Here is a 14,379-nt window from a genome sequence, read left to right on the forward strand (position 1 = left end):
TACATCATTTTTCAAAAACACCTCTGAGAGAGGTTATAATTATGTGGAGGGAATCCACTTCCAAATGGTGTCAAATACTGAGCAGACTCATCTGTACCAGGCCTTAATTTTTTCTTCCTCCAGCAACTAGTTATAGTAAACTTCCCATAAAGCCATAGAAATGCATTAAGACTCTCAGATTATTCAATAGAGGGGTTCTCAAACTAATATTTGACAAGAATTAGCCAAGTTGCTAAGACAGTAGATCTTAAATGTTCTCACCATGAAAAAGAAATGGTAATTATGTGACATAACGGATGTTTAGCTAACACTATGGAGGTAATGATCCTGAAATATATAAAAGTACCAAATCAATACGCTGTACAACTAAAAGTTACACAATGTTATATGCCAATTGTATCTCAATAAAGCAGGTGGTTGAGGTGACTTAAACTTACCTGAAACTACAAATCTACTAGAAGAAAACATAGGGAGAAAGCTCTTGGAAACTAAACTGGACAAAAATAGATAAGTGGGACTGCATAAAACTAAAAAACTTCTCAGCAAAGGAAACAATCAACAAAGCAAAAATGAAACCTACAGAATGGGAGAAAATATTAGTAAACCATATATCTGATAAGGGATTAATCTCCAAAATATATGTTACTCATACAGCTCAATAAAAAAGACAAATAATGAGATCTAAATATAGCACAGGAGGGGCTTCCCTGGTGGTGCAGTGGTTGAGAGTCCGCCTGCCGATGCACGGGACACAGGTTCGTGCCCCGGTCCGGGAAGATCCCACGTGCCGCGGAGCGGCTAGGCCTGTGAGCCATGGTCGCTGAGCCTGCGCGTCCGGAGCCTGTGCTCCGCAACGGGAGAGGCCACAGCGGTGAGAGGCCTGCGTACCGCAAATAAATAAATAAATAAATAAATAAATAAATAAATAAATAAATAAAAATAAAAATAGCACAGGACCTAAATGGACATTTCTTGAAATAAAAGACATACAAATGACCATCAGATACGTGAAAAGGAGCTCAACATCACTAATCATCAGGGAAATGAAAATCAAAACCACAACTCACAGCTTTTAGGATAGTTGTTATCAAAAAGAAAAAGATAATAAGTATTAACAAGGATGTGGAGAAAAGGAAACTTTTATATACTGTTGGTGGGAATGAAAATTGGTACAGCCATTATGGAAAACAGTAGACAGCCTTCTCAAAAATTTAAATGCACTACCTTATGATCCAGTAAGCCTATTCCTGGGTATACATATGCAATGAGTATGCTAAGTAGATGACTGTGGCAATTACTTCACAACGTATATGTATATCAAAACATTACGTTGTACACCTTAAACATATTTTTCTCATTTATACCTTAATAAGCTCAAAAAACTAAAAATAGAGAGTTAAACAGAATAAAGAATTTAAATATATATAATTGTCCATTGTCTTGGTAATGTTAATAAAAATACTGAGCACCAACTACATAGATGTTACAATACAATACCTTTTCCATATATGCTCTCACAACGTGCATCAAGATCTTGGCAGCCTCCATCAAAACAAAAAGCTTTTCCTCCTTTACATTTGTGTCCATTGTGTATAGTTATATCAGCCGGACAGCTTCCTGAGCTTCCATTACAAACCTCAGGAACATCACATTCAGGATGCGCAATGGGCCTACATACAGCACCTGCTTGCATAAGCTAATAGAAATTAAAACATAAAAATTAAAGCATTATATATAAGGTTGTTGTGTTCATCAATATTTATTTTAAAATTGCTCTAATTCTATTTATAGTTTGATGATGTACTTATTCATTAATGTCTCTATCTTCTTGTTATAAAGCCTTACGATAATCATATTGAAAAAAATTGAATGTTATCAACCAAAACAGGAGATAAGACATATGTACAAGGAAAAGGATAACACAAATATGATATAATGAGAGCCCAAGTTTTGTTTGTGCTTTGGTAGAAGGGAGAAAAAGTAGCTTTTAGCTTGGGATAATTATTCCTTTGGGGCAAAAATTATGAAATTTAGATAATTTCCAAATAAAATATACTTATTCAAACCATAGTTTTTAAGTATGGAATATCTGTAATTCTATGAAAATGTGAAACCTAAATAACTGAGAATGAACAGTGGGAAACCAAAGAGTGATTAAAAGAGGCAGGTCAACTACTGATGTCTCAGAAAAGAAGGAACCCAATTGTAATTTTTCTCCTGAATTATCCTATGGTTAATTAACACTTTCATGTATACTATTCTGAAATTTTATATAAAGAATCTTAACTGGGCATTTATCTCATACTTCTTAATTGATGACTTCCAGTTCACGCTAAAAAGATTATGGAGGTAAGAATTAACCACGATAAGATTCTAGGAGAAAAATAACATAAAACCACATCAGTCAAAGGATAGTGAAGAACACAGAACAGTGGCAGATTGTTCAATAGAGGGGTTCTCATGTGACGAATCTGTCACACATATGTTGGAAGAGCTGAAAAGTAAAACAGGGGACAGGAATCATCATCTTCACCATATAAGCTAAAATGTGACATTTAAGTCAGATGATCTTTGTATAACAAATTCATAGTTTAAATTTTGTGCTAACACGTAGCATTTGGAAAGTGTTACATCTAGTGAGTTTCATTATTTATGCATTTATGGAAAATTGCTGTATCTTTCAGTTACATACTTACAGATACCCATCACAACCTAAAATATAACTTTTATTCACAAAAATATAAATATTGGGAGCTTCCCCGGTGGTGCAGTGGTTGAGAGTCCGCCTGCCGATGCAGGGGACATGGGTTCGTGTCCCATTCCAGGAAGATCCCACATGCCGCGGAGCGGCTAGGCCCGTGAGCCATGGCCGCTGGGCCTGCGCGTCCAGAGCCTGTGCTCCGCAACGGGAGAGGCCACAACAGTGAGAGGCCCGCGTACCATTAAAAAAAAAAAAAAAAAAAAAAAAAAAAAAATGGATAAAATAAATGAAAACAGTCCCTTTTAGTGGTGATCTTCTGTATCAAAAAATTCTGTAATAGCTCTCAGTCAAGACTTAAAAACAGTAGGACATTTTAAAAATAGAATAAAGGAATTCTGTTGAACTAGAGTAAAAAAAAAAAAGACTTAAAAACAATAGCATCATTAGGGAGAATAATGGCATTATAAGGAGGCCTCAACATCCAACTATAACTCATAAAATCAGAAACATCATGCTGAATTTAGTATTTTTTTCTTTACATGAAAGGTCATTTACTTTGACTTAACAGCTAAGTGTCTATGTATTCTAAAGTATCCAAGACATAATTCATTATATACTTAGAAGATAGTAATAAACTAAAATCTTACTTGACAGTTGTTGCAGCATGAGCCTCTATCACACTGTGTATTTGGTTTCAGCACACAAGTTCGAGGATTACAACAGCTATCAGGTCCACATTGCTATAAATGAGTGGAAGGCACAAGTAAAAATACATCATGGAAGTAATATAAACTTTGTCAGGAGCTGTGCTTATTTTTTTATTTGTGGGGTAAAAATATGCATGCTGTCAACATTTATAGATTTTTGCATCTCTAAACAATTACAATACTAAGGTGTCATTTTTACTTCAGGTCACAACAGAGTAACTGGTACCTTACTAATTCTTATTCAACTAGAAAACTGGGCAAAACATATAAAACAACTTTTTAAAGAAATTGAATAATAGAACAGAGTGTAGAATGGTAGTTACCAGTGCCTGAAAGGTGAGAGGAAAGGGGAGACACTGATCAAAGGGTACACACTTTCAGGGCTTCCCTGGTGGCGCAGTGGTTGAGAGTCCACCTGCCGATGCAGGGGATGAGGGTTCGTGCCCCAGTCCGGGAAGATCCCACGTGCCGCGGAGCGGCTGGGCCCATAAGCCATGGCCGCTGAGCCTGCGCGTCCGGAGCCTGTGCTCCACAATGGGAGAGGCCACAACAGTGAGAGGCCCGCGTACCGCCAAAAAAAAAAAAAAAAGGGTACAAACTTTCATTTATGAGATGAGTTATTTCTCAGGATCTAATGTACAGCTTGATGACTACAGTTAACAATACTGTATTGCATACTTGAAATTTGCTAAGAAGTAGAAGTATTTTCAGCAAACCAAAAAATGATAACTGTGTGAGATGATGTATATGTAAACTGGTTTGATGCAGGAATCATCTCACAATGTGTACATATACGAAAACATCACATTGTATACCTGTACACCTTAAATATATGCAGTTTTTATTTGTTAATCATACCTCAGTAAAGCTGGGGGAAAAAAGGGTGGGTAGAGTTTAGACCCACTGCAAAGTTAGAGAGAACAGTCCCCAAGACTGTCCTCATTTCTTTCACCAATCTCAAGTTCAGTGGATTCCCAAAACCACCCTCAGGTTTTATAAAATTTACTGGAAGAACTCACAGAACTCACTGAAAGCTGTTATACTCTCAGTTATGGTTTATTATATGGAAAGGATACAAATTAAAATCAGTCAAGAGAAAAAGCACTGAGGACAGAATCCAGGAGAAGCATTAAACATGGAGCTTCTACTGCTTTTATGCCATGGAATCGCAGCCATATTACTCTCCCAGCACTGATATGTGATGCTTCCTAACTCATTCTATGAGGTCAGTATTAGCCTAATATCAAGCCCAGACAAAGTAACATTACATATCAATAAATCTGTAGACCTCATCAATAAATCTACAGATCAATCAATCAATAAATAGATCTCATAAACATAGATGCAAAAATCCTCAACAAAAAATTAGGAAATTGAATCCAACAATGTGCAAAAATAATTATATACTACAACCAAATGGGATTTATCACAAGTATGCAAGGCTGGTTTATTATGCAAACATCCATTAATATAATCCATCATACTGACAGGCTGAAGAATAAAAATCAGTGACCATAAAAATTGCTGTAGGAAAAGCACTTGACGAAATCCAAATGCACTTATACAAAATGTTAGCAAACTAGGAATAGAGAGAACTTCTTCAATTTGGTAACATCTAGAAAAAAATCTGTGGCTAATATCACAGTTATGGTGAGAAACTATAAGCTTTCCTCCTAAAAAAGAAACAAGGCAAGGATGCCCCCTCTCACCACTCCCTTCAGCATCTTACTGGAAGTCCTAGCTAATGCAATAAGACTAGAAAATGAAGTGAAAATATACAGGTGGGAAAGAAACAAAAACTATTTTTATCCATAGATTACATGACTGCCTATGTAAAGAAAATACCAAATAATTAGCCAAAGAACAATAACAGTAAAAGCCTCCTGTGACTAATAAACAATTATAGCAAGGTTGCTGGAAATTGTTTTCCTTTATACCAACAATGAAAAATAAAAATTTGAAATAAAAACCACAATACCATTTGCATTAGCACCAAAACAATGAAGTACTTGGGAATAGTCCTAACAAAATTTTACAGGATCAATATGAGAAAAACTACAAAACTTGATGAAGAAAATCAGAGAAGGTATAAATAAATGGAGAGATAGTCCATGTTCATGGATAGGAAGACTAAATATTGTTAAAATGTCAGTTCCTCACAACTTGATGTAGAGATTCAGTGCAATTACAATAAAAAAACCCAGCAATTATTTTGTGGACATAGTCAAACTGATTCTAAAGTTTATATGGAAAGGCAAAAGACTCAGAGGAGACAACCTAATGCTGAGGAAGAGAAGGAAGAAGAAAAAGAAGAGGCAGAAGAGGAAGAGGAGGAGGAAGAGGAGGAGGAAAATTGAAGGACCAAAAATACCCAGCTTCAAAACTTAATAAAAACTGTAATAGTGGCAGTGTAGTATGCACAAAAGAATAGACAACGAGCTTAGAACAAAATGGAGACCCCAGAAACAGAACTACATAGAGATAACAAAACCTTTGTTAATGGAGTAAATGCAACTCAATGGAGAATTATCAATAAATGGTGTTGGAACAACTTGGGCATTCACAAGGAAAATAATGACTCTAGACACTGACCCTACACCTTTCTCACACACACACAAAAAAATAATAACTCAAATGGGTCATAAGCCTAAAACTAAAATCCAAACTATAAAACTTCTAGGGGCTTAGATTTACAGGGGTAAATCTCCTCTTAAGTGCTCTTCCACAATAAATAAATAGGAATAATACCAATATTAAACAAATTCTTTCAGAAAGTAGGGGTAAGGGAGCACGTTCCAACTCATTTTATGAGTCCAGAATTACCCTGACACCAAAACCAGAAGAAAAGATTGCAAGAAAAGATAAAACTACAGACAATTCCCTTGTTAAAATAAGTGCCATAATCCTGAACAAAACATTGGCAAATTTTAAATTTTATATATACATATAAATTTATATATATTAAATAACCCAAGTGAGGCTAATTTCAGGACTGCATGATGGCTGGGTTAGCACTCAAAAACCAATGAATGAAACGTATCATATTAATAATAGAATAAGTGCTTCCCTGGTGGCGCAGTGGTTGAGAGTCCGCCTGCCGATGCACGGGACACGGATTCATGCCCCGGTCTGGGAAGATCCCACATGCCGCGGAGAGGCTGGGCCCGTGAGCCACAGCCGCTGAGCCTGCACATCCGGAGCCTGTGCTCCACAATGGGAGAGGCCACAACAGTGAGAGGCCCACGTACCACACACACACAAAAATAATAATAATTAATAGAATAAAAACAGAAAATTCATATGATCAGCTCAATAGACACAGAAATACTTGGCAATATTCAACATTAATTCTTCATTAAGAATTCTCAGCTGGGCTTCCCTGGTGGCACAGTGGTTGAGAGTCCGCCTGCCGATGCAGGGGACGCGGGTTCGTGCCCCGGTCTGGGAGGATCCCACATGCCGCGGAGCGGCTGGGCCCGTGAGCCATGGCCGCTGAGCCTGTGCGTGCAGAGCCTGTTGCTCCGCAACGGGAGAGGCCACAACAGTGAGAGGCCCGCGTACCACCAAAAAAAAAAAAAAAAAAAAGAATTCTCAGCTAAGATTATACTTAATGGAGAGAAATTGAAAGCATTTCCCCTAAGATCAAGAACACGGCAATAACGTCCTCTCTCAATATGCCTATTCAGTTTAGTACTGGAAGACCTAGCTAGAGCAACTGGTCAAGACAAAAAAAAAATTAAAGTCATCCAAATAAAAAGAGAAGAAGTAAAACTGTGGTTATTTGCTAATGATATGATCCTACATACAGAAAATCTCAAAGAACCAGTCAAAAAACTTTGAATTAACCAATGATTTCAGTAAAGTGGCAAGATACGAAATCAACATACAGAAATCAATCACATTCCTTTACATTAATAATGAAGCATCTGACAGAGAAATTAAAAAAAAAAAAACCATCCCATTCACAATAGCATGAAAAACAATAAAATATTTAGGAATAATTTTAACCAAGAAAGCGAAAGATCTGCATAATGAAAACCACAAAACTCTGCTGAAGGAAATCAAAGAAGACATGAAGAAATGGAAAGATACCCCATGTTCATGGATTGGAAGAATTAATATTGTTAAAATGGCTATAGTACCCAAAGCCACCTACAGATTCAACATAATCCCTGTAAAAATGCCAAAGGTATTTCTCACAGTAATAGAGAAAACAATCCTAAAATCTGTGTGGAAACTCAAGACTCCAAATTGTGATTCTGAGAAGAAAAAAAAAAAAAACACAAAACTGGGGGTATCATGCTTCTGACAAAGCCATAGTAATAAAAACTATGTGTGTGTGAAAGCACAAAAGATCCCCAACAGTCAAATCAATTTTGAGAAAGAAGAACAAAGCTGAAAGTATCATACTCCTTGATTTCAAATTACAGCTGGTCCTCCATATCTGTGGGTGCTCAATCCATGCATTCGACCAACCTTAGATTGAAAATATTCAGAAAAAAATCCAGAAAGTTCCAAAAAGCAAAACTTAAATTTGCTGCATTCTGGCAACTATTTACATAGCATTTACATTTTATTTACAACTATTTACATATCACTTACATTGTATTAGGTATTATAAGTAATCTAGAGATGATTTAAAGTATATGGGAGTATGTGGGTAGGTTATATGGCATTTTATAAAAGGGATTTGAACATCCATGGATTTTGGTATACCTTAAGGGTCCTAGAACCAATCCCCTGTAGATATCAAGGGATGACTGTTTCCTACAAAGCTACAGTAATCAAAACAGTATATTTTGTTTCCTACAAAGCCACAATAAGCAAAACAGGATGGTACTAGCACAAAAACAGACTCACAGATCAATGGACCAGAACTGAGAGTACAAAAGTAAACCCATACATACGCAGACAATAAACTTACAATGAGGGAACAAAGAATATACAATAGAGAAAGGAGAGTCTCTTCAACAACTGCTGTTGGGAAAGCTGTACAGTCACATGCAAAAGAAAGAAACTAGACCAATACCTTACACCATACACAAAAATGAACACAAAATGGATTAATCTGAATATAAAACATGAATCCATAAAATTCCTAGAAGAAAAAATAGGCAATAATCTCACTGATATCAGTCTCAGTAAGGTTTTTGTGGAACCCACTCCAAAGGCAAGAGAAACAAAAGCAAAATAAACAAATGGGACTATATCAAGCTAAAATTCTTCTTCACAGCAAAGAAAACCATCTCAAAATGAAAAAGCAACCTACTGAATGAAAATATATTTGCAAATCATATAACTGATAAGGGCTTAATATCCAAAATACATAAAGAGCTTATACAACTCAATAACAAAGTAATAACAACCTGACTAAAAACCGGGCACAGAAACTGAACAGACATTTTTCCAAAGAAAACATATAGATGGCCAACAGGCACATGAAAAGATAATCAACATAACTAATTATTAGGGAAATGCAAATCAAACAACAATGAGATATCACCTCACACCTGTTAGAATAACTATTATAAAAAAGAAAAAATAACAAACGTTGGAGAGGATATGGAAAAAGGGAACCCTAGTACACTGTTAGTGGGACTGTAAATCAGTACAGCCACTATGAAAAACAATGGTGATTACTCAAAAGATTAAGAATTGCCGTACAACCTAGCTATTCCACTTTTGGGTATTCATCCAAAAAATACAAAAACACTAGTTAGGAAAAATATATGCCCTCCTATGCTTATTGCAGCATTATTTATAACAGCCAAGATGTGGAAACAACCTAAGTGTCCACTGATGGATGAATGGACAAAGAAGACCTAGTATACATACACAGTGGAATACTTACTCATCCATAAAAATAATGAAATCTTGCCTTTTGCGACATGGATGGACCTTGAAGGTATTATGCTAAGTGAGATAAGTCAAATGAAGGAAGACAGATACCATATGATTTCATTCATATCTGAAATCTAAAAACAAAACAAACAAATGAACAAACAAACAAAAAACCACACACACAAAAAAGCCAACAAAATAAAACCAAAAAACCTCTTAGATGCAGAAATCAGATTAGTGGTTACCAGAAGGGAAGGGGGTTCGGAGGTAAGAGAAACAGGTGAAGGGAGTCAACTATATGGTGATGGATGGTAAGTAGACTTGTGGTGCTGATCACTATGTAGTGTATACAGATGTTGAATTATAGTGCTGTACACCTGAAACTTATATAATAAAACAAACAAACAAACACCAGTATGGTACTGGGACAAAAATAGACATGTAAACCAATTAAACAGAATAGAAAGCCCAAAACTAAACCACGGCATATATGGTCAACTAGTATTCGACAAGGGAGTCAGGAATAACCAATGAGGAAAGGATACTCTCTTCAACAACTGGGAAAACTAGAGAAACACATGCAAAACAATGACAATGACTACTATCCCACATTACCCAGAAAAATTAACTCAAAGTGGATCAAAGACTTAAACATAAGGTCTGATACCATGAAACTCCTAGAAAAAAATGTAGGGAAAAACCTCATTGATACTAGTCTTGGGTATAAATTTTGGAGTGTGATGCCAAATGGACAAACAACAAAAGAAAAAACAACAAATGGGACATCAAACTCAAAAACTTCTGCACCTCAAAAGAAACAATTATCAAAATAGAAAAAAAACCCTACATGATGGGAGAAAATTTTTGCAAACCATATATCAGATAAGGGGTTAATATTCAAACTATATAAAGAACTTACTCAATTTGTTAACAACAACAAAAAAACACTCCAATTTAAAAAGGGGCAGAAGAACTAAATACACATTTTTCTAAAGACATACAGATGGCCAACAGGCACATGAAAAGATGCTCAACATCACTAATCATCAAGAAATGGTAATCAAAACCACTATGAGATACCACTTCACACCTGTCAGAATGGCTATCACGAAGAAGACAAGAGACAACAGGTGCTGGCAAGGATGTGGTGAAAAAGGAAGCCTTATACACTGTTGGTGGGAACGTAAATAGGTCCAACCAATTGGTCCACTATGGAAAACAATATGGAGGTTCCTCAAAAAATTAAAAATAGACCTACCATATGATCCAGCAATTCCAGTTCTGGGTATATACCCAAAGGAAATGAAAACAGAATTTCAAAGAGATATATGCATTTATCACAATAAATCTTGGCTATTTACAAAAACCAAGATATGGAAACAACCCAAATGCCCATCAATGGATTAATGGATAAAAAAATTTGGTACACATACACAATGGAATGTTATTCTGCCATGAAAATGGAAGCTATCCTCCCATTTTCAACAACATATGTGAATCTTGAGCACATTATGCTAGCGAGATAAGTCAAACAGAGAAAGACAAGAACTGTGTGACATCACTTACATGTGGAATGTTTAAACCTGTGAAAAACAGAGTAAAGTACTGGTTACCAGAGGTTGTGGAGGCAGAGGAGTAAGAGTGATGGTATTTAAGGGTACACACTTGTATCGAGCAATAAATAAGCCATAGAGATCTAATGCACAATATAATGAATATAGATACTAATATTGTACTGTAATTATGTAATGTAATAAATATCACTACATCAGCAATCATATAACAATATATAAATGTATCACAGTAACACACTGTACAACTTAAGCTTACAATATTACACTTAAATTTATTCAATTTAAAAAAACTCTTAGTTAACTAGAAATAGAAGGAAATTTCCTCAATATGGTAAAGGGCATCTATTTTTGAAAAAAGCTTATTATCTAATATCATATTTAATGGTGAAAGTCAGAAAACTATCCCCCTAAAAATAAGAACAAAGCAAAGAAGGCCACTCTCAGCACTTCTAATCAGCACTAGAATTCAGAAAAGTCCACTGTAATTTTTATACTATTGTTAGTATGAAATTGTTAAATAAAATTTGTTAAATTTTATTTGTTAATTGTTATACAATTGTTAATACAATTGTGATACAATTGTATACAATTGTTAAATAAATGATACAATTGTTAAATAAAATTTTTAAACACTATCAAAACAAGAAATCTATAGAAGAACTAAAGAAGATCTGAATAAGTGGAGAGATACACAATGTGCACAGATTGGCAGACTTAATATTGGTGAGAAAAGTAATTCCCCCCAAATTGATGTATGAATACAACACAATTCGAATCAAAGTCCCTACATTCACATGCCTGTTCTCCAATTTACATGGAAATAAAATGGTCCCAGAATAGTAAAGCTATTCTGGAAAAGAGGACCAAAGTTGGCTGATTTACACACAATGTTTTCAAGACTTACTGAAAAGTGCATTAGTTAAGACAGTGTGGAATAGGCATAAGGACAGACAAATAAACAGAAAAGAATTCAGGGAAAGATGCATATATATGGTCATTTATTATCATAGGAACAGGTGTTAACTGTTCTCTAAATGTTTGGTGAATTTACCTGTGAAGCCATCTGGTCCTGGACATTTTTTGTTGGTAGTTTTTAAAAATATTATTACTGATTCAATATCATTACTGGCAATTGGTCTGTTCATGTTTTCTGTTTCTTCCTGGTTCAGTCTTAGGAGAGTGCACATTTCTAGGAATTTGTACATTTCTTCCACGTTGTCCATTTTACTGGCATATAGTTTGCAGTAATCTTATGATCCTTTGAATTTCTGTGGTGTTGGTTGTAGCTTCTTTTCCATTTCTGATTTTATTGATTTGGGTTCTCTCTTTTTCTTGATGAGTCTGGCTAAAGGTTTATCAATTTTCTTTATCTTTCTCAAAGAACTACCTCTTATCTTCATTAATCTACCTTTTCAGTCTCTATTTCATTTATTTCTGCTCTGATCTTTATTATTTCTTTGCCTCTACTAACTTTAGGTTTTGTTTTTTCTTTTTTTAGTTACTTTAGGTGTAAGATTAGGTTGTTTATTTGAGATTTTTCTTGTTTCCTGAGGTAAGCTTGTATCACTAAAAAACTTCCCTCATAGTACTGCTTTTGCTTTGTCTCATTGATTTTGGTTCATTGCATTTTGCTTTCATTTGCCTACAGGTATTTTTTTAATTTCCTAATTTATTTCTTCAGTGATCCATTGGTTGTTTAGCAGTATATTGTTTAGCCTTGACATATTTCTGTTTTCTGTACTTTTTTTCTTGTAGTTGATTCCTAGTCTCATAGCATTCTAGTCAGAAAAGATGTTGGATATGATTTCAATTTTCTTAAATTTACTGAGATTTGTTTGGTGGCCTACCATGTGATCTACCCTGGAGATGTTACAGGGCACCTGAAACAATGTGTATTCTGTTGTTTTGGTGTGGAATGTTCTATATTTACTTCTATTAATTCCATCTGGTCCTATGTGTCACTTAAGACCAGTCTTTCCTTAATGATTTTCTGTCTGGATGGTAAGTCCATTGATGTAAGTGAGGTGTTAAAGTCTCCTACTATTATTGTGTTACTGTCCATTTCTCCCCTTATGTCTGTTAATATTTGCTTTATGTATTTAGGTGTTCCTATGTTAAATGCATATATATTTACAAATGTTGCATCTTCTTGGATTGATCCCTTAATCATTATATAATGTCCTTTGTCTTACAGTCTTTGTTTTGAAGTCTCTCTTGTCTGACATAAGTATTGTTACCTCAGCTTTCTTTTGATTTCCATTTGCATGGAATACCTTTTCTGATTCCCTCACTTTCAGTCTGCATGTGTCTTTAGATCTGAAGTAAGTCTCTTGTAGGCAGTATATATATATATGGGTCTTGTTGTTTTATCCATTCAGCCATTCTGTTTCTTTTGATTGCAGCATTTAGTACAATTATATTTAAAGTAATTATTGGTAGGTATGTACTTACTGCCATTTTGTTAAGTGCAGGATACAAAATCAATATACAGAAATTTGTTGCATTTCTTTACACTAACAATGAATTAACAAAAGAGAAATTAAGAAAACAATCCCATTTAGAATTACATCCAAAAGAATAAAATATCTAGGAAGAAATCTAACTAAGGAGGTAAAAGACCTGTATTTGGAAAACCATAAGCCACTGATGAAAGAAATTGAAGATGACACAGATGGAAAGATATACAGTGTTCATAGACTGGCAGAATTAATATTGCTAAAATGGCCATAGTACCCAAGGCAATCTATACATTCAATGCAATTCCTATCAAAATATTAATGGCATTTTTCACAGAGCTGTAACAAATAATTCTAACATTTGTATGGAAACATAAAAGAGTGCAAATAGCCAAAGCAATCTGAAGAAAGAAGAACAGAGCTGGAGGTACCATACTCCTTGATTTCAAACTATAGTATAAAGAGACAGTCATCAAAACAGTATGATACAGGCACAAAAACAGCACATAGATCAATGGAACAGAGTAGAGAGTCCAGAAATAAACCCACGCACTTATGGTCAATTAATCTTCAACAAAGGAGGCAAGGATATACAATGGGGGAAAGACAATCTCTTTAATAAGTAGTGCTGGAAATCTGGACAGCTACATTAAAAGAATAAAACTGAAACATTTTCGTAAACCATATATTAAAATAAACTCAAAATGGATTAAAGACATAAATATAAGACCAGAAAACATAAAACTCCTAGAAGAAAACATATGCAGAACACTCTGACATGAACTGCAACAATATTTTTTGGATCTGTCTCTTAAGGCAAAGGAAACAAAAATAAACAGATGGGACCTAATTAAACTTAAAAGCTTTTGTGCAGCACATGAAACCACTGACCAAAGCAAAAAACAACTTATTGAATGTGAGAAAATGTTTGCAAATAATATGCCTGATAAGGAGTTAATATCCAAAATATATAAACAGCTCATACAACTCAATATCCAAAAAACAAATAACCTGATTTAAAAATGGGCAGGAGACCTGAATACACATTTTTCCAAAGAAAACATACAGATGGCCAATAGGCACATGAAAAGATGCTAACA

At 34.9% G+C, this 14,379-nt stretch overlaps 1 protein-coding gene across 14 annotated transcripts in view; it reads right to left on the minus strand.

Annotated features, from left to right (window-relative positions):
* Nucleotides 1–14,379, minus strand: part of ADAM32 (ADAM metallopeptidase domain 32) — a 159,792-nt gene that overhangs the window by 67,302 nt on the left and 78,111 nt on the right. For all 14 annotated transcript variants that reach the window (XR_007474639.1, XM_033415009.2, XM_049704279.1 and 11 more), the window contains 2 exons: nucleotides 3,349–3,441; nucleotides 1,498–1,696 (listed from right to left, as the gene is read on the minus strand). Coding sequence is in view for 13 of the 14 variants with exons in the window: in XM_033415009.2 (XP_033270900.2) it covers nucleotides 1,498–1,696; nucleotides 3,349–3,441 (292 nt within the window). In the remaining variant the exon portion in view is untranslated. The remainder of the gene's footprint in view (nucleotides 1–1,497; nucleotides 1,697–3,348; nucleotides 3,442–14,379) is intronic.

Source organism: Orcinus orca, chromosome 21 (assembly GCF_937001465.1).
Source record: "Orcinus orca chromosome 21, mOrcOrc1.1, whole genome shotgun sequence".
In the NCBI taxonomy this organism is placed as follows: Eukaryota; Metazoa; Chordata; class Mammalia; order Artiodactyla; family Delphinidae; genus Orcinus; species Orcinus orca.